General features: G+C 42.4%; 1 protein-coding gene across 5 annotated transcripts in view; it reads left to right on the top strand.

Annotated features, from left to right (window-relative positions):
* ITPK1 (inositol-tetrakisphosphate 1-kinase) overlaps positions 1-22,282 on the top strand; it is a 156,521-nt gene extending 134,239 nt beyond the window's left edge. For all 5 annotated transcript variants that reach the window (XM_074868655.1, XM_074868656.1, XM_074868657.1 and 2 more), the window contains 6 exons: positions 3,489-3,587; positions 5,499-5,539; positions 10,205-10,370; positions 12,585-12,652; positions 14,145-14,307; positions 19,872-22,282. In XM_074868655.1, the coding sequence (XP_074724756.1) occupies positions 3,489-3,587; positions 5,499-5,539; positions 10,205-10,370; positions 12,585-12,652; positions 14,145-14,307; positions 19,872-20,194 (860 nt within the window). In that variant the 3' untranslated portion in view covers positions 20,195-22,282. The remainder of the gene's footprint in view (positions 1-3,488; positions 3,588-5,498; positions 5,540-10,204; positions 10,371-12,584; positions 12,653-14,144; positions 14,308-19,871) is intronic.
* Positions 22,283-26,831: the final 4,549 nt, after the last annotated feature.

Raw genomic sequence — 26,831 nt, 5'->3', positions numbered from 1 at the left:
AGTCCTGGCCATATTTCAAAGACAGGTCTCTGAGAGACTACCAGGCACTTGAAGAAGAAAGAAATACCACTCTCTAAGTGTGCCCTATAAAAATGTACAGCCTCTTATATCACAGCAGTCCTTTGACTTATGGAGAGATTTTTCCTGCTGATATCTTCAGTTCAGTAAAGGCTGCAAAAAGATAGGGTTAATAATTAATTATGGTTATCTGTTTAGTTTGTGATTCAATGTATTACCCAAAGGGAGAGAGGAAGTGCCTGAGTTTTAATTTCAGATCCAAAATGCAAATCTTAGAAATTGCATTTGTAATAATCCCTTGGGAACTAAGGGCACTTGTACGTAGCCAAGGATGGAAGATGAGGCAGAGTCTTTTCCAGACTTGCTGTTTTAGAAGTCTCTTCCAGTCAGTGGCATCCCAACACACAGCTCAGAGCTGAGTACCGATGGCAGAAGAGTGACAGTGTCAGCTCCTTGCAAGAGTTCTGGGTTGTATCAGCTCTGTGTCCTGACACACATACAGAGTCACTTCTGCTAGCAGTGCACAGCTAATGCAGCTCTGTGGTAGCCGTGCTATGGCTGTGCCCTCATACTGTGGTAGTTCTCAGACTGCTTTTATAGAAGTGCTTCATCCACATTAGGGCTCTCTGATGCAAATGAGAATAGTGCTTGGTTTTAGACTGGAGGGTTGGGCTATAGTGTCAATAAAGGGTCAGTGGTGGGGCCAGACTCATGTCATCCATTCTCAGCTCTAGACTGTTACGTTTATTTGTTTGTATATTTACTGTTGTCATTTTTGGCAATGGTTTCCCATAGTGACTGGTCGCTACTGGTTTGCAAAGAAGCAGCGACAATGGCCAAGGGTCCAGTGCCTGACCGCAGCCCAGTAAGATCCTGCTAAACTAGCTTACCTCATCAGGAGGAGAAGGGAGGGTTTAATGTACTGGATGTTCGTTTGCACTTTGTGGATTGTATGGTGTAGTTCCATGCTGATGTGAAACGGTATTGAGATTGACCCTCAACCATTGAATTGGGTATGTCCTGGACCTCAGTGCAGAGAAGGTGTGCAGAGACTGCTGTCACACTGATAGCAGGAGCTTGGTGATGAGAGAAAGCTTCAGCATGTGTTTGCCATCCTGGGAAGGAGGAGAGGATCATTGCTGGCAACTGGAGGACATTTTTTTAAACCTACAGCTACCTTCAAAATTGCAGTTAAACTCAGAGCAGCAGCTTTCTGGCCATACTGAAATCTTTTGTTGAGTGAGGGTTTGTTTGTTCTGAGGTCTGGCTGTGAATTAATGGTCTGTTTTAGAGGCTTCAGTGGGCTAGAATTACCTTCTTGGTGGAGAAAATGCCAGTGCTGTGCAAAGTCAGCAGGAGCACTTTGAGATGCTAAGAGTCTTCACCGATACTTTTTGTTGATCCAGGTGGTCTTTTCTAACTACAAAGTCAAAGAAATTACTGTTTGCGCCTTCCTTCATCTCCCTATGCAAGTGTCATGTAATCGTCAGGAATGCTGAATCCTCCCTGTCTCACATTCCTGTTTGCTTGGGAGAGAAACGGAGGGAAGTGAGATGGAACCATACATCCCTCTGCATCTGTACTCTGAAGGCAAAGTTATTTGTGAGCCTTAAGCATATGGGTGGGAGAGCTGCCAAGCCAAAGTTGTTCCCAAGTATCTGTAAACTAAATCTGATTCCTTAAATTCATCCAACTAAGGAACTTTCGCTCTGGCAAAGGCTTGTAAATATTACAGTACCTGTCACTTTTGGATGCCACTTTCTGTTTTCATAGCAGCAAACTGAAAGCTTTAAAGTCGGGGATGTTTTGTTTAGCTTTGTAGAGGTTGACCTCAAAGCATCAATCTTTCTGTTCCTTTTAGGATGTATGAAAATAGTCTTTTCTTTTCGCAGAAAACTTCTTGTAACAACAATATTGTTAATGCCCAGAGTTCTCAGATACTCTCAGTGTGTTGAAGCATGTATTGAGATGTATATCAAAATATAGAGAGTTTTGCGCCTCTTATTTTCAGTGATTCAGTTTTCTGTGTGAGGGAACATGCATAAACATATAATGAAGTGAAAAGCATTAATCTAAATAATGCTTATAAAGTGGTTTCTGGATGCATGGTTCTCTCAGAGTATATAGTTTTGCTGCGTTTTAGTTTACATATACTTTTCAGTTTCTGCACCATCTGCACAGCATAGCCTCCACCTGTTTGGATTCTCTCTGCTCACTGGGATAGATGTGGATGGTAATAGGTTGATATAAACCTATCACTTGAGTTGCTCCCATGATTTGTGCTGGTCTCCCGTTGCTTCTTGGAGGAAAACGTCATGCTAGTCCTCTTGAAATAAGTCTTAGAAGTGAGTTTTGGCAGACCTATTCTGAATTGCAGTTCAGTACTGCGCAGCTAACCTGAGTTATAACTCATTTGTGTCTCCAAACTTAACCTGGCCACAGCTAAAACTCCATGGAGGCAGTACTTTAAAGACTGTGCTCACTGAGGAGTTAAGTTGCATAGTTGCTCTTAGGTGATGTTCTTGCTTTGACTTTGTCAATGTGCACACAGCTTTTGTCTGAAAGTCTTTGGGCCTGCTGACCTGACCTAGAGCCGTGGCTGAAGCCAAGGTTCTCTTTGAACTTGAAATTGCAACCCAGCCCTCTTGAGCGGTGGAGATTTATGGTCAAGTATTTTGAGTACTATAGTGCTTTCCTCTTTTCCTGCTGCATTCCTAGGGGAATCAAAGTTCTCCTGCAGTGAACAGGATATGAATCCTAGAGCAATTCAACCTGCTGTGTCATTAAGAGGGCTGGGTTTTGACTCCAGCATTCCTGCAACCCCATGTGGACAAGCACAACAGCAACAGAAACTGGAGTAGATCTGCTCTGTTAAATTTTACCGTGGTTCCCGTGTTTCCTCTCTTTAACCAAAGTCCACTGAGCAGTCTTGCTAAGGTCTCTCAGAGTCTCAGCGGTGCTCTGACTGGCTTTGCCAGACCACATGAGCACTGTTTGCATGGCAGAGAGGTCCCAGTGGACAGTGGGATGTGTTACATGGCTGGCACCTTGCTGAAGTAAATCCACACTAGAGTCTGCCACCTGAGCATCCCTCCAGTAATGATGGCTTTGTGAGACTGCCTCCTCCAGCCACACTTGCTGACCATTCAGGTTTTTGTAAAATGCTTAAGAAAATTATGTTATGCTTGAAGGTATGTTAAGAGCTAAGATCCCAATTGCTTTTTGCCTGACTGTGAAACTATAGGCTTTATATTTCCATTTAGATTATCTGAAAATTGGACCTTTCATCTTCTGAAATGTTTCCAGAACCCCAAATTCAGGCCTGGCTGGTACTCTTTCTGGTGCTTTAATATCAACTGTTAAAGTGAAGCTGACTATCAAGAAGCAGTTGGTATGGAGAGAGCTGGTAATGATGCAGCTGAGAAGCTAAACCCCTCATCCCCATTTGAGTCTTTTTTTTTGTCTTGCAGATGAAAGGATCTGTTCACCACCCTTTATGGAGCTGACAAGTGCCTGTGGAGAAGATACCTTGCAGCTTATAGAGAAGAATGGACTGGCATTCCCATTCAGTATGTACATGGGCTTTTCCTTGGTGCTTCTAATAGGTTCTGAATATTGCACATGCACCCGCCCCAAGATGTAGCCAATGCTGTAGAGTGTGGGTTTCATTGCCAAAGTGTCAGGGATGTTAAAACCTTCGTGAAACAAATGCTCTGAAGCAGTCTGCTTGGAATGTGGAACAAAACCCCTCCCTATCAGCTTTTATTTTGCCTTTTATTGATGTTCCTTACTTTAAACACCTTGCTACAGTAAACATGCATTCCTGGGAAATGCTAATAGTTCTGACAAAATTAGCATCTTGCCCTGAACTTGTGCAAGAAGTTTTTCCTGCCAGCTGTGTTTGTTATTTTTCTTGAGAAAATCACTGCCTTGCTGACTGTCCCCTTTTTTCACCCACCCCTCCCTTTCCCTGGTCCAGGGTACAAATACAATCTTAGAGGGTGGAAGGAGTAGTGTAAAATTTACCATAGATAGCAGGCTTCAAGGGCCCACAGCCTCAGACAGCTGCTATGAACTGTTGTGCTTTGTAGCAAGTTTCACTGTGGGACTTGTGCTTTAATTCGTTGCTTTATTTGATTCCTTGCAGTATAAAGTGAGCAGAATCGGTTAGTTCGTGTTTGTTCCCTTGGTGCTTGTCACATTTGTAAGGTTCAGAGGTAAAGTTGTGTGGAAAAAGCGTGTTTTGCCCTCCCTGCCATCCCTCTCCCAAGTGAGGCAGGTCTCTTGAAGCTAGATTGTGAATCAATAATTTAGAGGCCACCGAATGGCTTTGGCCCCCCTTCCTCACGTGGGCCCATTGTCCTCTTGATAGAGGCTGGCTAGTGCTCAGTAGTCAGCAGCATAGCCCGTCTATTCAGAAGGCCTGAGTCAACCCCTCTAAATGATGATGAAATTAAAAAATAACACTGAAAATTAATATAACATGGTATTGTGGGAGTGCTTTTTCTGTCTCCTCTCTCTCTTTTTCTTTGTTTTTTCTTAAAAACACTCCTGCTCTCCAGACTGTGTGTCTGTGAGACATCATATACCACTTTCAAAAATGTCAAGTTACCAATTTATTTTGGACTCTATTGCAGGTCATCTGCCTCTCATAGCTGCCTGTCCTCTTGGCTAGCAATTTGATTCTTCCAACAACCCCCAAAGAAGTCTTGTCTTATCCACCCCCTCACTACTTGCAAGTTTTCATCTCCTCAGCTTAACATATAAATAAGATCAGCGCTAGTTATTGTGTGGGTCCCAGGGTCTTCAGTTCTTCTCTGGTTTCATAATAGTAGGAGCATGTTGTTTCTTTCCTCCTACTGGTTTTAGGATGGAGGTGAGAACCAGGATGTACAGAGCAGATAAGGAATATGAAGGAGAAATAACAATTGCTGGGCTCTTTCTACTTTTTTTGTCCCCCACTATGGTTGCCTGCAAAAAGTATGTTGTATCTTAGTTTGGTTAAGCCCATTCAGTTTCCTGCTCTTCCCCAAAACCAGGGAGGTAGGAAAAGGAATTGCTTTCCACTGTGTCCCAGTTCCCTTGTTTTCAGGACAGTGGTGTTTTGGGGTACCTGTAAAGTAGTTCCAGCCTCAGGCAAGATCACATACTTGTGAAGGTGCCTTCTGAGTAAGGCAGGGTGGCAGTACCGGTACTGGTACTACCTTCTTAGCTGATACTTTGCACCTCTGTCCAGTCCTATAATGACCTCTGCTTGCACCTTAGTTACAAGGAGTGGTTGAGAGAGTGGGGCTTGGAGTAAGCCAATTTTGCAGTGATGAAGGACACTCCTCAAGCAGAGACTGTCACTGGCATCTGGTACAGTCAATGCCTTGGTCTGGTGAACTCCAGTGTTTGCACATGTGGGTGGGAACGGATTTATAAGGGGTTTGTGTTTCCTGTTTCAGTGGTGCATTGTTTTTTCTTTTTTATTTACCCAGTTTGTAAAACCAGAGTGGCCCATGGAACCAACTCTCATGAGGTGAGTTAAAAAAATTTTGCAGTGTTATTCCCCTGCATCCAGTCCCCCCATGGTGGTTTGGCTGGTGCTTTCTGATCCTGTAGGAGGCAGAATGAAGGCTATGCCCAAATGACTTCCCTTCCCTGCCTCTCCCTCGTGTTTAGTTACACCATTCATATTTATCTGAAATGAAGTTAAAATACGACTTTAACTTCTTGACTTGGAAGTTCTTTCTAGCTTCTATCATCTAGTTGCTTTCTAGCAGTTTATAGTTGCCAGTCAGCTCTGTCTGCAAGGAATCTCCTTCAGCTTCTCCTTTGGTGGGAGGTCACACTAAGGGATGTTTCCACCCTGTTTCTCTTCCAACATGTATGTGGTACAGGTGAGAAATGATTTTGTGCTGCAGATGAAGCAGCTGGTTCCTCTCCTTGAGGGGAAGGGAATAGCAAATAGGGATGGTTTCCAGGCATGTTCAGTTGTAATAACACAGTTGGAGCTGTGGGGAGAACGGGGCTGGTAGACCTATCTGCCTTCCCTCCTTCCCACAAGGCAATTGCAGTTAAAATGGTTGTGTATTCCTGGAAGGAGTGCATTCCCTATGAGCCTAGCTTCCTCTAAATTTAGGCGAGTTGAGTCCTGTTTTAATTCTTTTCCATTTGTGCTTCCTGCCTTCCTGCTTACCACAGCTCAGTTTTGAGAATCCAGCCCTTGCTGCTGGCTCTCCTAATGCCTGGCTTCCTTTGTTAACAACATCGTCATCAGTCCAGGTTTCCCAGCTGCTCCTGAAACATGCAGTATGCTGCTGCAGCGCCTCTGAGAGCTGAAGGCCCTGAAGTAAAATATAAATCTAGATGAACAGAATGGCTATGGCTGAAATCTTGAGTGAGCAGCACTTTCTTTTAAAATTGCAGTGAGATTTTTCATGCAGGCCTTAGCTTGGATCATTTTACAAGCCGACAGACAGTCCCGTTAGTTTGCCAGAGCAGCCACTATAAGTTTTTGCCATTATCCCTCAGAACACTTGAGGACTGGATTGTTAATGAATTTAAGACTTCAGCTTCCCTGCTGATTTTTCTGTCAGGAGTTCCTCTGCAACTGCAACCTGAAATGCATGAACCTTTCAGCGCTTGTCCAGTCAGGCTTGGACTTCATTTCCCTGGTGAATCTTTCTTTGCTCTTCTTTCATACAGTGCAGACATACCTCAGCCTCCTGCCTGAATTCCATTTCTGAGCAAAAATTAGACTAATATACAGTTGTAGGCTGACCTTTATCACAGGAACTTATGACTACAGCCTGGGAGGACCCCTGGAAAAAACCACGAAGTCTTGCATGGTACTTTACATAGTGGTAGTAGTCTGTTCTGTGATTCTGTAGTCACTTTTGGAGTTGCTGAGTTCTCAGGAGTGATCCAAAACTGTATTTATGATCAGAGAGGAACTGTCTTGTAATTGCTATTTTATGGTCAATAATGGCAAGGGAAGTGTAGAATAAATACTCTGCTTACAGTACAGTCTGTCTAAAAGATGGAGCATATGTCTAGAAGCAAGAAAGTGTGGCTGTTTTATTAATGACTCCTTCTTTGGCTTTTGGTAAATCGCTTCATTTTCTGTAAAGATATCCCCACTGCAGAGCTGACACTGGAACTAAAACACAGCCTGACCAGAAACCTGCTTTTCTCATAAGATGACTATTCAGAAAATTCAAGTACTGGCTAACAGGGACAGCTGAAGGTGTGGGCTTGAGTTTGGAGTTGGTGCCAGCCAAGGCCAGCAGACTCAGCATTTTGCAGTGAAAACATGAGCTAGTTAAGCCAAGGTGCTGTTAGTTAGTCTTCCTGTGGTGTCCCACAATTCTACATGGCCTCTGCACTAAAAGTCAATTGGCCAGCTCAGCACTTGAACCCCAATTTGCCAGCACCGTTTGTTAGACTTGAACAGAGTTGATGCCTGAAGGTTGTCCTTCCCAGCTGCCAGCAGCAAGACCCATAACCTGAAGAAATGTGTCCAAAATGACTCTTTTTCTAAGTGTTGAGTAGACAGGAATGAAAAGACAGAGAATCACTGTGTTTTTTGAGACTGAATTCCTTAAGGATGTTGTCAGTAAAAATTCTCATTGCCAAATGTTTTGTTTTGCCTTTAAAAGAGCTCTGTATTTATAATGAGGAATGCTATTTGGAAATTATGATATAAAGTATTGTTCCCATGTTACTGCCAGACACAGCAGGTCTGTGCTAGATGACAAAGAGCAAGTGCACCCTGCAGGCGAATTCTTGGAGCTGTATTCATGCATACTAAAAACCATGAGGCATCGCAGTGAACCAGCATAATGCAACACCATGGGAGTTATATGGGTTGTGTGCAAGTCCATGGGGCTGTTGGCACAGAGCTTTGCAGAAGAGAGGTTTCACAGTTTCCAGTAGCCTAGGTCAGTTCTGTGCTGAGAAGATAAACTCTCTGGGTTTCCACACTAATAAATTAGGATAAGGACCTGATCATCTTATGTTTGTGAGGGTTAACTAATATTTGAAGAGAACACTATAGGAACAGCACAGTTCTTGCCAGTATGATGTTGTAGATACTATAATGCCAACAGTCTACACAGGAGGAAGAGAGCAGTGTTTCTTGCCACCAGTGAGAGACAAATGAGGTATGATGTTGTTGCTGTGAATCATCTTGATGGATGATTCTGCTGGTTAGAGTAGGTTCCTTGCACAGGTTGTTACCACTCAAAAATTCACTCTGTGCTGCCAGATAGATGGCACCTGGTATAATAGGGGCAAAGTAAGAATATCAGCTGCAAGTAGGTATTGAATGCATGCATTGACTTGAACTCAGAAAATGTTTATTTACTGAGTCATTGTGCGTGCCTGCAGACAATTATGTAATCTAATGTGGTCTACCAGATAAGGAGGAATAAGGAAAAAATGTGCTCAGACTTTTAACTATGGATATGTAATCACTGCATCATTTACCATGGCTATATTTTTGAACAACAAAACCACTATTACAGGAACAAACGAAGGTGTTAACAAAAATTCAGTCTGAAAGTACAGCGTACATCAAATGAGCAGCTGATCATAAATAATATATGAGAGAGAGTACAAAGCGGTAAAGTTTCTTTGTAAAATCTTTCCAGTGACCCTGACTTCACTAATATACAGCTAATCTCAGAAAGCACAAAAACTGACAGGAAGCATATGGCAAGAGTAAGCAAGCAGTATAACTCATCTGCACCATGCTGAGGCAGGAAGCTCCAATTTTACTTTGTATATCGCTGTGGAGTTACTCTGAGACCCAGAGAAATTCTTTTAGCCTCTCTGGACTGTCTTGTGTCCTGAGTAAAACAGTAGGCCCAAGAAGGCCCATGAGAAGATCTTAACAGGCATAAGAAAAAAATTGTGTTTCAGAGTTTAGGAACTTTCCTGGTAAGTGTTGTGCAACCTGCACTGACTGAGGTAGGCAGCAGACTCAAACTTGGATGCTCAGTTGTTGTCTTCAAGGCTCTTCAGAGGGGGAAGGTGCTCTAACCAAAGCATTCCTACCTGTGGGAGGGAGTTTTGGCCAGAGGAAAGGAAGATAAAATGTATGTCAAGTTCTCTGGCCTTGAACAGGCCTTAGTTTTGTTCATCTGACTACCAACATGCCCTACTGCCACTGTGGATAACAAAGCCCAGCTCCACTGGAGTAATGAAGGGAGGTCAGTATTCAGATAACTACAGCATAGCTTTTTCAGGGCTTTGAGGATGGAGAGCAAACCTAAGTTTATCCTCACTGCTGTATAGGGACACACCGATGTAAAGTAATTTCATCACCTGTGCCAGAATGGTGCTTGCTGCTGGTTCTGCGTTAATAGCCATGGCAGCATCCATACTCCAACAACAAACCAGCGAAATGGGGCATCGTGGTTATGATAATTATATATGCATGTAAGCATGGTAATGGAGGGATTGATGGAAAGAGCAATGTAACATGTGCTGAAGATATGCTGGCTTGTCAAAGTGCTTCTATGCACCTACTAGTATTGCTTTCATGCTGTTTGAGGCAGCAGGTTCATCATTCAGGCCCTATAAATGCCTTCCTTTTTGGTATATTTGTTCCAGTCTCTTCAAGAGGACTATCCATTTGGAATAATGGGGTGAAAGCAAGCCAAGAAAATTGTTAAGCTGGCATTTGCTAGCAGTAAGAACTACTAGAGCCTGAAAAAAGTTCTCTGATGATGTGGGTGAAACCCTGGTGCTTAGGCCTTTGCAACGGAACTGAACCAAACCACAGGAAATAGAGCTGTGGGAAAGAACTCTTATAGTAGTACACAGAGCTGTTCATTCTCTTGTTTTCATGATACAGGCTTGTATTTAATACAGACTTTGTCATCTGTGTTGGTCAAATGTTTCACCCTTTTGTTGCACCTGCAGTTGAAGTAGCTTCCCAACTAAAAGCATAAAATGAAAACGCAAAGAGCTGAGAAGAAAATGTTGATTGAAAATGAAAGCTGCACTGCCAGTAGTGATTGGAGAGTTGTGTCTCAGTGAAATGAAACATTATGAAATAGGACTAGCTACTGAGAAGGAATTCACACGTGGTCAATATATATCCACCAGTAGATGTTCCCCCTCGCTGCTAGTCAGGTGGTGGGTAAGCCTGAAATTATTGAAAGACTTGTGCACACCTGTGTGTCCATGTTTCCAGATGGCGATCATCTTCAACCAGGATGGCCTGAAAGCTGTTCGCCCCCCTTGTGTCATTCAGAGCTTCATCAATCACAATGCCGTGCTGTATAAAGTCTTTGTGGTTGGAGAATCCTACACAGTGGTAAAAAGACCATCTTTAAAGAACTTCTCTGCAGGAATCTCAGGTACGTTGTGCTGATTTAAAAGGAAATGTCAGTTCTTGGAGCCTTGACAGCAAACAGCTCGAAAAATATCTTTGAAAAGGCTGCTGAATTGAAGGCACTGGTTTTTACATACCATGTTTCCTCTTCTGTATTATTTCAATAGGAAGGGAGATAACGCATCTGCTCTGGAATACATATGAATGACATTTGTATAGTAAATATTTATGCAATGGTAACCTGAGTGTTACCTGTTAGAAACAGTGTTTTATGTCATGTGGAAGGGGGGAGACTTAGAGGAATTCTCTCATTTCACAGTAAGTTCATGTGTCATTTGTTCCGGATTTTGTTTATAAATGTGCTTTGGAGAGAATTGTCTGGATTCCATCATTTCAGAACTTCCTCTCCCTATTTTTACCTTGATTATGTATGTGTGTTTAGATGAAATACCACTTGTGCTCTCCCCTAAACAGGCTTTTTCATGTGAGGGCCAGTGTTGTAAACCTTGGTGGGAAGTTTCCTTTGGTTTGTAGATACCAGCTGTGTTGGGGGGAAGGAGGAATAGATTTGTCAGTAAGGACAGTGATCTTCCTATATGTCACTAGAAAGCAGCACTTGAAGGGTTTTCATTAAAGATGACTTAAATTTCCTTTATGGAAAAAAAGCTACTTTCCGGAGGACTGCATTCTGTGGCCCTTCAGAAACTAAAAGGAATTAGCAGCAAATGGATGGGAGCATGATCTGCCTGCAACTGTACAAATCCAGGAGGTGGGGCCGGGAGGGAAGAAGGTATCGAACTAAAGGAGGTGAATGAACAAGTGCCAGTTTCTTGTCACTTTTCTTAGTGGTTTCTGCTGATCCGCGTATGTCCATGTACGCTCACCGTTGTGTTCTGCACACAAATATGTATTTTGTTAGTATATGTATAGTAGGATCCCAGTAACAGTCCTTGTCTGTAGGTATGTATGCCTGTATTTACATTTAGGTCTGCTCTGTGTCCTGATCAAATTAAATAGGCTAGAATCTGTGTTCATATAAACTATTAGGACACTTGGTCTATACATTTGCTGGAAGGGAACGTTTTAAGGCATCTTTCTAAAAATGCCTTAGCTAATGTCTCATCTGTTAGTGTAATCTTGAAAGTTGTCTGGAAGCCCACATAAAAATAAGTCTTGTGGGCAGATTCGGGTAAGTGACTGGCTTTCTTACCCTCATCAGGAGATTTAAGGGGGCTGTGCTACAGGCACCTGACTAGGCAGATCTGACGATTAAGCAGATCTGTCGGCTGTGAGGCACTCCAGGAGCTGACTGAAAGTACAGGGCCTTTCTGAATGGGAGGAAAGGCAAGAAGAGTATATGGTGGTATCAGACTGCAGAGTGGATTGGGATTTGCTTTTCACAGCTCCCCAATCCTTATTGTATGTGGCCCTGTGGCTGCTCTTAAATGTGCACTCAGAGAGACTGGCACAGCAGAAATACTCTATTGCTGATGCCACCTGTGTGCTGAGACTTTGGTCCGGGTGTTGCCATGCAGGTTGTCTGTACGATGCCATCAGTCTGCTGTGGTGGGAATCCCAAGGGAAGACTTCTTGTGGTGGATTTCTTCCCCCCAGTAAAACCTCCAGCACAGATGGAGCAGGGTGGGAGGTGCTGGTACAGTTTTTCCTGTTGTTTCCACTGTGGCATGTTAGTGACTTCTGTCACCTCAGGGTATCTTTTGCATTCGTGTGGTGCCTCCAAAAGGAGGGCAGGTCCTGACCATGAAATTTACTGTTTTTCTCCATGGTGACAGTGCCCTCCCCAGGCTCACAGGGATCTCAGTGTACACTGGAGCTATGGATCTACTGCCTGCAGTGAATTCAGCTTCTCCCTTCTATCACACACATTCCCATTGGAACTGTCACTTTGAGTACAGCAAATTAGTATAAATTAACTTGATTATCTCACTGGACGTAGTTAATTGGCTCTGGTGAAGGAAAGGAAACCGGTTTCTATTAACCCCATGTAGTTCTATTTATCTGTGGTCCGAGGTGACCTGGCCGCGGGTCCCTGCCTGTGCAGGCAGCTAAATGCCGGCAGGCAGGAGAAGCCTTGTGGGTGGGGTGGATGGTGGGAGACTGCCCGGTAGGGATCAAGGCCAGATTCCCGGGACTGCAGTGCCATCTACTGTTCCTTGCACTAATCCTTTGGAAATTAAAATCTGGTATAAAGTTATTTACAACCTGCTTTTAATTCCAGACAGAGAATCAATATTTTTCAACAGCCACAATGTATCAAAACCAGAATCCTCATCTGTCTTAACAGCAGTAAGTACACTTGGTCTTTTTTCCTCTAGCGCGGCTGGAAAACTATCTAGTCCTTTCTTATCGAAGCGTTAGTAGCTAGTGACTCTCCTTTACAAGTTGTCTGCTTCTGTGTTGCAGGCTGAGGTCTGTTTGGTACATCGAACCAGCATGACTGTGTCCCCCTCTGGTTTTCCTTACCGAGCTCCGGTGAGGAAGCACTGATGCAGCAGGGCTGTGCTGCTTGCCAGGCCTAAACTCCCCAGAGCTAATCTAGGCAAAGGGAAGAAGGAGGTTCTGAATGCAAATACCTGGCCTTTTCCTATCCAGAGAGCTTAATAAGCGTAAATCATCCTTCTAGGACTCAGTTCTGTGAGGAAAGACAAGCGCTGAAAATTCAAGCAGAGAAATTGCGTTGGGCAGGGCCACAGAGAGCCAGTAGCTGGCTGTGGTGTGAGCATGCCCTGGCTGTGGCCACGGGACCATTTCTGGGTGTCTTCCGGAAGAGTCCGGCAGTGCCAATACGCTGCACAGTTTCATGCTTGCGTTACCAGTCCTTTTAATAAGCTTTGCGTGTATGAATCCTAATAAGTTCTTGGGCACTCGACTGCTGAGAAAGTCACTTTACAGGACTGGGTCCTTTCAATCTCTGAGTCTCCAGATTCTTTTCTATTTCATAAAATCTATTGGGGAGTAGTTTCCTAGTCGGCAATGATTAAATTTTAAGTTGTATGCAACTTTGATAGGCATGCTAAATATTAAAGCTGCAATTGTGCTAGTCATAAATCCCTTTATGGCTAGATTTACTTTTGAACTTAGGGTATATGCTTCTGTGGTTTACCTGCCATCTCTCTCCTACATGTACATATTCCATGCACACTTCTGTAGGCAGAACAACATACTTCTGCTGCGTAACATGTTTAAAAAGTGAAGAAAATTACATCTTCCAGTCATAAGTAAGCTGAGTTATTCATTGTAGCATGTTTATAGAATAATTTATACATGAAAACCCACATAAAAGATTTCCCCTTTGAATTAGCCTCTGCCCTGAAGATATCAGCTGAGTTGTGTTATATGGCTCAGACTAACAGCAGGAGTCTGACTTATCAGCCCTTTAACATAGGCCTTAATCTACACTGAAATAACAGAATGATATCCAGAATATTTCCAGCACAGGGTTAAACATGCCAGCTGTATTTGTTTTTTTTAAGGTGTAGATCTAGTATTTAAAATAGTGAGTCTGATTCTCCATTCATTCCTGCACTGCTCTGTCTCTCGAGGAGCTGCACCGGTATGAAGAGGAAGAACTAGATGCTTTAGAGCAGGTGAACTTCCAATATAGGAAGGATTCTGAATTATGAAAGCAGTTTCTCTGTGGTGTCTTTCTCTGTTTCATGCCACCAGTTCTCTGCAATTAGATTTGGTGGATATGCACCTGGAAACCTCTGAAAAATCAATCTTTCCACTAAAAAGACGGTTTCAGAGTCCCTTAGTAATGTGTGTTTTTCCACTATAGCTGGATAAAATCGAAGGAGTATTTGAGCGGCCAAACGACGACGTCATCCGGGAAATCTCTAAGGCGCTGCGGCAAGCTCTGGGAGTTTCGCTCTTTGGAATCGATATCATCATTAACAATCAGACTGGGCAGCATGCGGTCATTGATATAAATGCATTCCCAGGTGAGAAAGGCCTTTCCACTCATGCTATGTGGAAACTGTGCAGTGCATGCTTAGTGTGAAGTCCTACTGCTGGTGTCTCACATCATTGCTTCCCAGGTGAGGGGCAGGAAAGCAGCAGCCAAACTGTTCCAAGATCAGATACTGTTCAATCTGGGAAGGGCAGAACCCCAATCTAGATATGGAATGTGGTACTGAAATATCAGCTCTTAGGTGTGATCAAATTTTGGTGGCCAGCAGTAACATGGCTGTCATGCCCTTCCCTGCAAAGGGATGCTGAAGAACTGAAGCATAGGACTGTGTGCTGGGACCTGGCCTTTCTGGGCCTGTCCCTCATTCTGAACATGAAAAAAGAATAATAAATTCTATTTTAGGAGAGCCTTTTAAGATTTCTTTTTTTCCAGACTCTGTGCCATTAAAAGTGTTGAGGGGGTGGAAGCAGCAAACTGTTCCCTTGAAAATCTCTTCCTGTGCAAATTGATTCCCCACAAAAAGACATTTGTGCACAAATACAACACCACCAGGAATCTGAAGAAGATGATAAAATTATAGGTGCTCAGAAGTTGCTGTAAAGAGTTAAATATCCTTGCAGGTTCTCCTAAGTGCATCCTGGAGTAAAACAACCGAATAGAGCATGTGAAAACGGGTAAATTTGTCCTCCACTTTTTTTAGTGCAACATATGTCTTGGAAACAACTAAACAAGCTCCTTGACCACTGGAATTGTTAAAAGAAGTTGTAAGTGTGTATAAGGGGAGGCAATAATGGACTGTCACTTGTGCTAAATTCAGTAGCCTAACACAGGGAAAGAATACATCATTTGGTTTGATGCTGTTTTGCATGGGGCTTTTCTCTTTGAGAATCTCCTCTCATCACCTGAACAGTGATGTTTGTTTCCAAAGCCATACACAGGTTGTTACATAGTTTGTTTAACCTGTCATTGATGACTTTTGAGTTTTCAATATGGCTGAGGTATCTTTACATCTAGAGATCTTGCCCTGTAGTGCCTTGCCTGTCTATCTCCACAGTGGCTGGCTTCCTTTTAAAACTCCAGCCCTGCTATTCTCAGGTCACTTTGCAGCTTGGTTCTACCATATGGTGTTAATGCAATCCGCAGACCTATGAAAACAGTCTTCTGCCAAGAGCAGTGACACAACCTAAACTGGGTGTCAGGTGGAGCCATATCAGGTTTATGAACGGGATTATATTTCAGACACTAGGTCTGGAACTCAGTGATGCAGGACATTCTTTTGCAATCCTGCATCCTGCATTTTGATTTGGTGTTTTGTGTTGGCTTTTTTTTTCAAGTATTGTTTTAGATTTGATACTTTGCACAGACTGGAATTCCCTTTTTCTTGAAATGTTGAAAAGTCCAGATTGGGGAACAACTAGTGGCAAACTTAACTATTTAAAGAGGAGTAATGTCATCTTGTTGTGGCAGAAGTTTGCAGAACCGCCTTCAGCCTTGTGCTCTGCTATACTTCTACCCTAAGGCAATAGTTTTTGATATTCATCCCAAGTCCTGTGTTGCAATCTGCACAGTAATTAGTCTTTGAAGAGACATTGAATTAATGGAGTGTTTTAGTCCTTGCAGGAGGTTTGAGAGCACAGGGAAGCTTCTTATGCACAGGTCTACATTGTGTTTCACACAGGATTTTTTTGGTGATGAACATGTGGGTAGTGAAGGTAGCTACTGGCTTCATCACTGTGGGGTAGGTTGAAGACCAGTTGAAGAAGGTCCAGAGGATAGCAGCAGGGACCAGACATATGGAAGAGAGAAGGCTGGGGGTAGACAAAACTGCCTTCAGATTTGTAAAGGGTAGAACTGAGAGAGATGAGCTGCTCTCAAGGGCTGCTGAGGTCAGAGAAGAAGCAACGGGGTAAAATACAACAGAAGAAAAGTTACATCTCAACACAGAATACTCTGTTGCCCAAAAGCATGTTCAGCCCAGGCAGCTGCATTTCCCTCCAAGGGCCACTGTGGTTAAAGGCTCAGCAGCTTCAAAGGCTGGCTTTACTGATGGAGCCAGTACCTTGCTAATGAGAAGTTCAAATTCAGCCCTGCTCAGAAGAGTCACTGATGGGCTGCATCAGCAGTGGGATCTCACTGTTCCTGACTCAGTGCAGTCCCAGGAAGGGGTTTTCCCTTGCTTCTCTTCCTCAAGTCATCCTATCCTGCAAGGGTAGACCCAGACTGGAGCCAAGTTAGACACTTCAGGGACCTGCTACGTTATATCTGCACCACTGCTTTGGGGAAGAGAGGGGAAGAGGTGCCCTTTAAGGAGCATTCACAGCCTCTTTCATGGAGCTCAAGCTATGGCTTGGGGCCAGGCCTGACCAAAGCCTTGTCCAGCTGCCCAGAGGCTTGGCTTCCTTGTGTGCTGTCTTTTCTGTTTACCAGGCTTGAAGTTCATTTGCACCTGCCACTTGATGGATATCATCTTGAGATTAGTTTAACATCAGAATTGAGAGCAGATGTACCTGTAGGAGGATGTAGTCTGTTATCTGCTCCATTAGCACCAGCAACTGTTCAAAAAGATTTTAAAGATAAATGTCTAAAAGGGCTATTGTGGCTCCTGTTCTATGGGAAAACCACTGGGACTATGTTTAGCAGTGGTTACCACCTGAGATAGTTAACTGTAGGCACAGTCACGTAGCATGTGGGTTTTAAGTTTGTCTGACCTCAGGTAACTGAGGGAAAAGGCTCCATATAGCCTGCTGTCCTGTGGCTGTGGCTGAGTTCACCCAGCCCGAGCAGCAGCTTGTTCTGCAGCCTGTCACCGGTACAGGTGAACTGCTGGTTCTGTGCGCATATATGTGGTAGCTGGAAGCATCAGATCTGAACATGCACTTTGTGTGTGTAAATATGCTGCCACAAATGCAGGACATGGGCTGTCCATTCCTCTCTGCCCAGGGGAAAATGCAGAAAAGCAGAGAGTGTGCCAGATGTGGGAGAGTCTTCTAAAAATCAGGCAGATAGCATCTCTAATGCTAGCTTAAAAATGCTTGTAGGTACTTCTTGACTCCACAAAGCTCAGGGGGGCAGGTACTTGTTTTCAGATGCATTGCTGGGTGGACATCCTTCCTATCCATGCTCAGCCAGAGGACTCTGGAGACTGTTTTCAACATAGCAAGATTCAGGCCTCTTGTAGACAGGCATTTCCAAAATTGTTTCAGTGGGCAGTGCTAGGATAGTACCTGCTGGAGCATGATTCATGCAACTTGTACTTTGAAGCATGCAAAACTTATATTCTCCCACTGCTTCCTTGTGTGACATGAACCCTGAGTTCATTGACAGTAGTTTCTGAAGGTGTAATTTAATCTGCCCTTCTTGATTTTGTTATCATCACAGCACAGTGATGGCCCACAATTGCCTTTTCTGAGAGGCCTGCAGCAGCAGCCAGTGAACAGAGAGAGGCAATACCCACAAAGTTTGCAGCCTTCCCCAGGCATCCTGTGGCTCAACAACTGAGACACCCTGGTTCTCTTCCTCCATTCCTTGTATTTCTTTTTTACAGGTGTGTGAAGTTTCTTCTGAGTGACCAGGCAGAATTTCTTGGGCCTTTCTACCCAGTGTGCAGAGGGCTTGCACAGAGGAAGCCTGCCTGATACATACAGCTTCCTTACACTGTAACATTTGCTGATTTCAGGACTGAATAACTGGCCATCTCATTCCCATTAAATATTTAAAGCAACTTCTTTGTGAGTTTGCCAGGTGCCCTCAAACAAGGCTGGTTTGTTTTCAGTGAGCAGACATGAAACACCCTAGGGTACTATGGATCTCCTCACTGAATATTAAAGCTGTTACTATGGAGATGGCTTATTCCCAGGGTGTTTGAAGCACTCTGAGTAGATTTGAAGGCTAATCCCATGGCTTTTACATAAGCAAGAAAGCGTAACGAGCACCTCTGTCAAAGAGGTGGGGATCTTGTTCTGGCTCCCATGACCAGCCGTAGGAGTCCTAGTTGCCCCCTGCCGACCACTGGATTATCGTGTGGGGCACTGGGAAACTTGATGTTTTGAAATGGCTGATTTGTTTGGTGAATCTGTTTAAAGGTCTTTGAGAAAGGAAAACTGGAAGCTGTTGTCTCACGCTGCTGGTGTTTTGTGTGACCTGTTAAGTATCTAGGAGAATTGTGACCAGGCGCAATAAAATTCAAAGCAATGTAGCAGCCTAAATAAGAGTTAATTGGTTAACATATGGGTTTTAAATACACCATAAAATCACCACATTTATCTTAAGGTGAAATTATCCTCTTACTTTATGTTTTTCAGGAAGTTGGGTTTTTATGCCTAAGGAAGTTGGTCTTTACAAGAGAATGGAGATTAAACTTGAATTATTTATAGATCTGATGGACTCTTCTGCTCTGCGATCACATCACTAGAAGTGTTTTAAAATGTGCATTTACTTTGTGGTCTCTGGTTCTGCTCATGTGCTGCTGTGTGAATGAATGCTCTTCACATGAGACTTTTAAACTGTTATTTATTGCTTCAGTCTCCTGTATTAATACCAGGTCACCTTCAGAATACTTTTATAGACATTTTAAAACAATCAGCCTATCCCATTAAATACACTGAATGTCATATGTCACCTCTAAATACTAAATCAAATTGATGACAATTTTAGGTAGTGCAGTAGCAGTTGAGATCCATTTCAAGACATTGTACCGATATGTTGCATGTCTGGTTCAATTTTAAAATGAATGCGATTATAAAACTGTGCCTGTACCACAGTGTTTAAAATAGAGCCAGAAGCTCTGTACGCCTACTGCCACCCTTTGTGTCACCAAAAATGTCATGTCTCCTGGTATTTGAGCAACTGTTTTAACCAGGAGACTTGTTGTTAAACTCTGCATTGTAAATTGTCTGGAATTGCTTAACAGAACATGCAGAAAGATGTTTTCAGTACTGAAATAAGATTGATGTTTCTACCAAATACTCTATCATTGATATATGTTTACTGTCTCTTGAGTGTTTTTTCAGACATTGCTCGTAGCGGGGAACATGTTTTAAGTGCCAAGGTTAGATGAGCATCACATTGTTTCTTACACAGTGGGAAGCTGCCTATTCTATAGGGTATGAAGTCAGCCCTGCTGTCCTCTGAGGTTTCCCTAACTGGGAAATTGCTGGGCAAATTCTAGAGAGGGTCCAGAGCCTCAAGGAAACTCTGCGTTGGAGCTACTTTCCATAGTAAACCTGGAAACAGGACAGAAAAGATCATTATACCACAGAGTTTGTAACTTAGGGAGAAACCTGGACTTGGCAACAAATGATAGAATATGCCTAAAATTATATATACACATATATACTTGGGAGGAAAAAGAAACAGAAAATCGAGAATGATAATAGTTCTTCTCATTGAACAAAAGTATTTTTGTAGCAAGGGTCTCTCTTATTCTTTATGCTAACCTGCTTGTGCAGTCACTCGAAATGAAGTCATGGAGAAGAAGCCTTTTTACTTTTGGAGGGCAAGGACAGCCCAAGAAATAAACTAGTAGAAGCCTTTCAAAGAGCTTATGAAAATTACTTAATTGTCCTTTTTTCTCTCCTTCATTTTTCCTCTTTTCAGGGTATGAGGGTGTTTCCGAATTTTTCACAGATCTCTTGAACCACATAGCTGCTGTCCTGCAGGGTCAGGCACCTGAGGTGACCCAGCTAAACCGCAACAAGCTCCTGGCAGAGCAGACCAGCGGGATCATGGACGAGCGGATATGCTGCGCTAGCACAGGCTGTCTCAGCGTCATGGGAAAAGACTCCTCGTGGATTGTGGAAAGCGAGACCAACAGCTCAGTAAAACTGCAACACCAGAGACTAGGCTGCAACTCGGCAGTGTCCCCCAGCTTCCAGCAGCACTGCGTTGCTACGTTGGCAACAAAAGCTTCTTCTCAATAACTTGCCAATGCCACGGACTGAGAAGAAGCCACAGGGATACAAATTGTGGTCCCAGAATCAGATCAGGCTGTAACAATACAATTGCGAAAAATGAAAAAAAACAACACAAAACACAACACAAAAACACAAAATAAAAAAACCTTCCATTTGATTTAACCTGATTTGCTGATGAAATGGACTGAAGGGGGGAGAGTGAGAAAGTGATTCAGATCCATTTCATCAGATTCCAGTTGCAAATCTGTAGTGAGTTTACACACACGTGGGTTTTAACACTAGTCCTTTCATTGTGGGAGGTTTGCTCTTTCATTTCTGTTGTTCTTTGTAATCACTGGTGACCAGCATTTTAAAATCGGACCTCATGGTATCAAGAAAATAATAATGTTGAAATACAGAGTCTGAATGTAACAGTGCTGGAGATTTTTGCCTAAAATATTCCCCATTCCCTTTTTCCAGGTAGGCCATTGCAAAAGAAAGCTAGGACAACTTCAGTATCACTAAACCAAATCTCTTGAAACATTGACCAGTCAAGATGCTGACAGGTAGCTTGCTGTGAAGCCGTGGCACTTTGAGTAGGACAGAGCAGACTGGTTGTTCAGGGGGCAGAACTTCCAGCATTGCAGTTCTTCCCCCAGGCCTCACTGCTTCAGTCAAAAGCAGCTTCTAACCACACTTGCCAACAGTGACACTGTTGTGGTCCGGATAGGGTGCCAATAGCTGGGTTGAGTGATTTAGTAGATTAAATATCCTTTCAATCATCTGCTAGTGGTGGAACCCTAGAAGAGTTAATGGAAGCAGCTCATCTCTTAGCAGAGAATTTAATTCTCCCTCCATTGCACTTGTGAGGACTCTAGGACAGCTCTGCAAAAAGGCTGGCAGAGCCGCGCATTTTCCTTGGAGCAGTACACCTGATCTGCAGATCCTAAGGGGTAACACAGCTGCTTCCTTCAACAGGTCCATGCTACTTTGCATTTTGTTTTTCTCTTGCAAATTAAATATAAGCAGAATTGTGTACCTTTGTATGAGGTAGAAGTACACACCACAGCTCTAGCTTAGAGACCACATTATTTTGTTGCAAGATGCCAGATGAGGCTGTGTGGTAATTTACAATAATGCTTTATACTATTTGTAAATGGTAGCATAGCCAAATTGTATCTCTTGAGATACGTAGTAAACCTACAGTGTTCAACCTCTATTGCATCTTCTGCTGTTGAGAATTCCTTCAACTTTTGCCAATTCTGAACACTAAACTGGAAATATCCAAGTCTGTCAGTGCTGAAAACAGAAACACTATTTTGGTGGACAGAGTGGCCTTCCCTTCCCCATATAAGCCCTAAAATACATTTAAGAGGGGTGGTGTTAAGAAAATTTCCTTAGTTAAGCTCCTAGCTTGCAGATATGGGAATTTCTGTCTTTCTATAGCAGGTATTTGTAAAGCATCCATCACTGCAGCATTTAATACCAGTTTGTTTAGTATCATATGTTAGATGTCTGCTCAAAAGGAAAGGATCTAGAGTTTAAAGCCCGGGTAGACCATGAAGAGAGGAGTAAACTGTGTAAAAGATGTCACCACCCTACCTGATGGTACCAGTCCTGGAGGGGAAAAAGTTTTGAAGAGTGTTGTGTAGCAGTTCTTTTGTGTAAACAATGATTTTCCCTTAGGAGAGATTAGGTTTGTTCCCAAAATGCCTTTCTTGGGAATTTACTGTAGCTGGGATAGGATTTTTGAGAATGATTTTGAGAAGATTATTCCATCTTTAGAGGGGTTACTAACTTTAAGATACTTCTGTAGGGACTGGAAGGAACTTACGCGTGTGGTATCTGTCAAATTCCAGGGTGCACATAAATGCAGCCCATTTCCTCGACTCTTGCAGGTTAGTTCTGAGCTGGGCACGCTTCACAACCCTTGTATGCTTTGAGACTGCTGGATCCCACGTTGTCTGCAGCTTGCAGGTCTTGGGTGGTCGTGGTGTGAGTGAGTCAGATGTACATAGGTAAGGGTTTATAAATGTATTCATGATAGACCAAACCTTTCGTAAAGCCATGACTGAAATAAAATTGACATCTACAGTTTGAGGTTTGTTTTTGTTTGTTTAAAATAAAAAGTGTTTTTATGTTACATGTGTAACAAAAGATACCCTCAGGAAGGAACTTGCCAGTGCATATTTTTGTATGGTACTTTCTTGTAACCAGCTGGTGGAGTGTTTGTAGACTTACCTTTTGCTTCCTTTATTACAATGGCTTAGGGGTTTTTTTGTTTTTTGTTTTTTATTGGGTGGTGGGGAAGAAGCAATGATGTTAAAACTGGGTTAGTAACTCAAGATCTTTCAAACTAAGTATGTTTACATGAATCTGAGTGTTGGATCCAATGGAAATGTCTGTATGCTGTTTCCTAGTTAGAACATCAAATAAGAATTTTATTTTCCTGGCTGCCTTCTGAGTTTTGGTTGGCCTATTTTGCACTGCTTTATTTCTCCAAAATAAACTACTGAAATATAATTGTGCATTTTAAACTTGTTTACAAATGATTGTTAGAAGTTTATTTTGTAATTCTCTGAAGGCTTGCAGAAATACTATATTTAAATATTACTCCAGACCTTGGCAGTAACTAGAAAACAAGTTTAGGTCACTGGTGTGATCAGTGACATTTTTCCCATAGTCTGTAATTTATTTTTTATTTATCAAATGTATCAGTATCACTTTAATTTACCAGGTGCAGATATGTAGGTACCTGTTGTGATGTGGCATTACAATAGAGTTTTCACATAAATTACCATGCAATTGCTGTACTACTATATTTCCTTTCAGAAATTATTGTTATGACTCGTATACTAGAATGTTGCTAAATCACAGGGGCAAATCGGGAGACCAATTTTTAAAAGCCAAAACTGTAACTTACCAAGTATCCAGACATACAAATAAGTTATTGCAAAACATTCGAGCATGCATATGTTATTAAGCCTGTGCTAAAGTGCTTTTCTGAATTGCTGCCTCATTTGATAAGGTCAGGATAGTTTTGGTTTAAGATAAGCTTCACAGTGGGTTAGTTAATATTCTCTAGTCTTGTCTTTTTTTGTAGAAGTAGAGGAGTCTAGTAACATTGGACCATACCAGAATGCCCTTGCTCTTAAAATTGCGGACAATCCAAGCGAGATTTTCCATAATGTCTGTTTGAATTCTGTTATTGTGGGTTAGAAAAGGTTCTGCTGTGTTTTCAGACGCATAGCGATTACTGCCGTGTTGATGGGAGCAATTACATTAAAATTTCGTGGTCACCAGTTAGCTTATTAGGGATCTATTTCTGTTCTGCTTCACTGTTAGAAATCCAGAAGAACACCACTAGCTTGACTGGAATTTCTCCAGGTTTTGTGTCAGCGTGATGGAGGAGATGGGACTCTGGTTTCCACTGTGATCGACTTCAGTGGGTGAAGATTTTTCCCTGCTAAAGAGAACTTGAGTGGTGGTATTACTGCCTGCAATGTAAAGCCATCACCATCCTCCCCCTCTAGCTGACTTTGCTGTGTTATGCTTGGGTTTGTAATGACTGTACCAGAACATCGCCATCACTATGTGAAAACCAACTGCAGAAATGCAGCCTAACTAGGAGCGTCAGTGCTGATGCTTGTGGTTTGTGTAACACAGAACTACCACGGGCTGATGCTGTTTTGCCTTCATTTAACTATGGTCTGGCTATTCAACCTTTGTGCTGTAGGAGCCGATTGACGGGGCTGGGCGGTAGATAGGATGCACTATTTTTATTAATACTATTCACACCGTTGGAATGATAAAGCTGTTTAAAGATCTCCATCCTCAACATGGGAATGTTTATGCAGAGGAGGTCTGCAGATGGAAAACCACCAGTTTAATTTGTTTTCATTAGAGATGATTACAAATTAAGAACCTGACCCTGAGGCTTCACAAGGTAACAAGGATTGCTCAAGGTAAAGCCTCAAGTTTTCCAGATTAACTGCAAGCTGTATCCAGCCAGGGAACAACCAGGTCGAGTAGTGGGTAGATAACAGAGGCAGGATACAGTCTAAAGGCAACAGAATAAACAGGGCCAGAGCTGATTGAATTGGCTGGCAAAAAAGAGCGAAACAAAGGAAAAATGCTTCTGTTTCCATCCAATAAAAAAAAATCCAGGCTTATCAATTCTTAGACTAACACTGGTTTCCCAAAGTCTTTGCGTGGCAGCAGTGACAAGTGAGTCAGGCTTTTTCACACTATCTTGCAGCCTTGCCTTCCACAGCTGTGCAGAAAATCTTGGATTTTGTTTTTTTAGTGAATAGTCTATTTTGAGTTTGTAGCAGTCTCCCCATGTGCACACTTGCAGGAGTTCACTTGCATTACCCTGCTGATTTTCTTTTCCTCTCTCCTTTTTAGTAAGAGATGTATTGATTTCTGTATTCAGTATACAGTTACTTTATGGTGTTGCAACTGTGTGTTTTGTAATTAGGAGTATGTGAAAATGCTTTGTGTAGATTAAAATATTTCCTTTAATATAATCTCCTCTTGCTTTCATAGATAAATGGACATGCCGTTGCAGATCACATTGCTGATTTTATTTGTAATAGTGCTTTTGTATCTATTTCAGAGGAATGTAACCTCCAGAAAAGTACTTTCCACATCTTCACTACCTTTCCTTTCCCTGTTCACTCTGTGTGGATCCAGGCCATCAACACTTGAGCTTTTGACCAGATGGGTTTCAGATCCTCCATGGATTCTGTCATCTTTACATGGCCACAAAAATTATTAAAGATGGTTGAATTTTGAAAGCATCGAGGTATAAATGGAAATTTTAGAGCAATTTCTCAGCAACACAAGCACAGTAGCATCTGTAGCAAGCAAAGGGAATCGTTCTTGCTGTGTGCATGCAGGTGGCTGTTGTCCATCCCTGCTGCTGGGGCAGTTTTCCTGTGGAAATAAAAATCCACTGTAAGATAGCATCCTGTATCTGTGGTGCAGAAGGAGGGTGAGAAGAGGTAGGGCTTGACAGTAAAATCCTGGTCAAGTGGACATCGTGATACCAGTGGTTTTGAATAGCAGTCTGGGGAGATGTTTTCTTTCTCTCCACCTTTCTTGCCCTGAATCCACTGGGGATGACGCTAGCAGATGCCTGTGGGCCACATGAGCTCATTAGCAGGTGACCTTGCCCAGCATGCCATGAGTTTGCAGAGGGCTCCCAATGTGTTGGAAAGTTTTTGTTGATGGCCTGGAAATATCTTGAAACTCCAGAAATAGCTGAAACAGTGAATGGAGTTCATGAAAATCAGGTCTTCCTCTTCCATCCTTTTTAAGGAAACCCACATTTTATTTCCTGCTTCGTTCTTTACACAGTAGTTTTAGATATAAATTATTTTAACATTTTTTGTGTGAAAAGTCATATATACATATATAAAGTTATTAAAAGGTTGAGTATATGTTGAGTATAAAATAGTGACTTCTTTGTTTCAGATGTTAGCAGCCCCTAAAAATGAGTTGTTTATCTTCTTGTAAAGTCAGTACTGTAAAAAAAATATTAAAAATAAAAGATGTATTAGATGTATCTTTTATTATTTATTTCTGATTCAGTATTTGATACAGCTTGTGTATACCCTTGTGAGAACCACATACTAAAATGCAGTCGTTCTTAAAATGGAGTAACAGTAATTCCTTGAGATCTCAACAATTTTGAGAAAACTGGCCCTCCGGGTGTGAATAGTGTTGGATGTTCTCCTTCACTCTCCAGCACTGCTCCCCACCTGAGATTGGCTGAATATTGGGGACCATTTTATATGTGTGCTAGGTTTCGCAATTTCATCAATATCTGTGTTCAGATCCAGCTGTACAGTGTTAACAATTGTGTCTTATGATTCGCTTCAGCCCGGTTCACTATGGTTTCTGAAACATAATTCTCATTTTATACTTCAATTTGTACAGAATTATATAAACCCTTAAAAGATCATGGCTTACTGTAAAAACCAAAAATACTTGCTATTTGGTGTCTTCAATTGCATGACTGATCAGATCTGACAAAGAAGATGGTGCTTTCATCTAACAGCATTGATTTCAATGGTAATACATTCATTTCCATTTGCCGAGCACCTGTTTTGGACAATGTTTTGGTTTCAACAGTAAAGCAATATGCAGTAAGTATTGTGGCATTATTTCTGTAATTGTTCTGAAGACCGAATTGTCCCTTTCCAACCACATAATGAAAATAAATGCCTTATAACAAGTTCTACTTTGCTTTCTCTTTGTGGGTGGATAGGGTAGTGAGGTGAGCAGCTCCCTGGGGGAAGCCCATTTTCATGAGAAGTTGATTTTCACATCCTTCCCCAGTGCAGTGTTTGCAGTTACTTTGGACCTCCTTGTACCAGGAAGATTTGGTTTGATTTGTCTTTCAACATTAGTGGGAAGTCTGCTATCCTGGATAGGGAATTCTTGATCTCTCAAAACCTAGCAGGATTTTTAATCAGGACCCTATTATGGCTAGTGCAGGAGAGAGAGATATCTCACCTGGCAGCATTAAATTTTGCTAAGCAACAAACACTCTCAGCAAGGGCGCTGATGTAAACACTGCCTGGGGATCAGTGCTTGGTGTCAGCCCCAAGGCCAAGCCCTGCAGTGGTGAGGTGAGAGGTGCCATAGAGCAAAGGTA

Source organism: Strix uralensis, chromosome 4, assembly GCF_047716275.1.
Source record: "Strix uralensis isolate ZFMK-TIS-50842 chromosome 4, bStrUra1, whole genome shotgun sequence".
In the NCBI taxonomy this organism is placed as follows: Eukaryota; Metazoa; Chordata; class Aves; order Strigiformes; family Strigidae; genus Strix; species Strix uralensis.
Note: the sequence above shows the minus strand (reverse complement) of the source record. Positions and strands in the feature narration are given on the sequence as shown.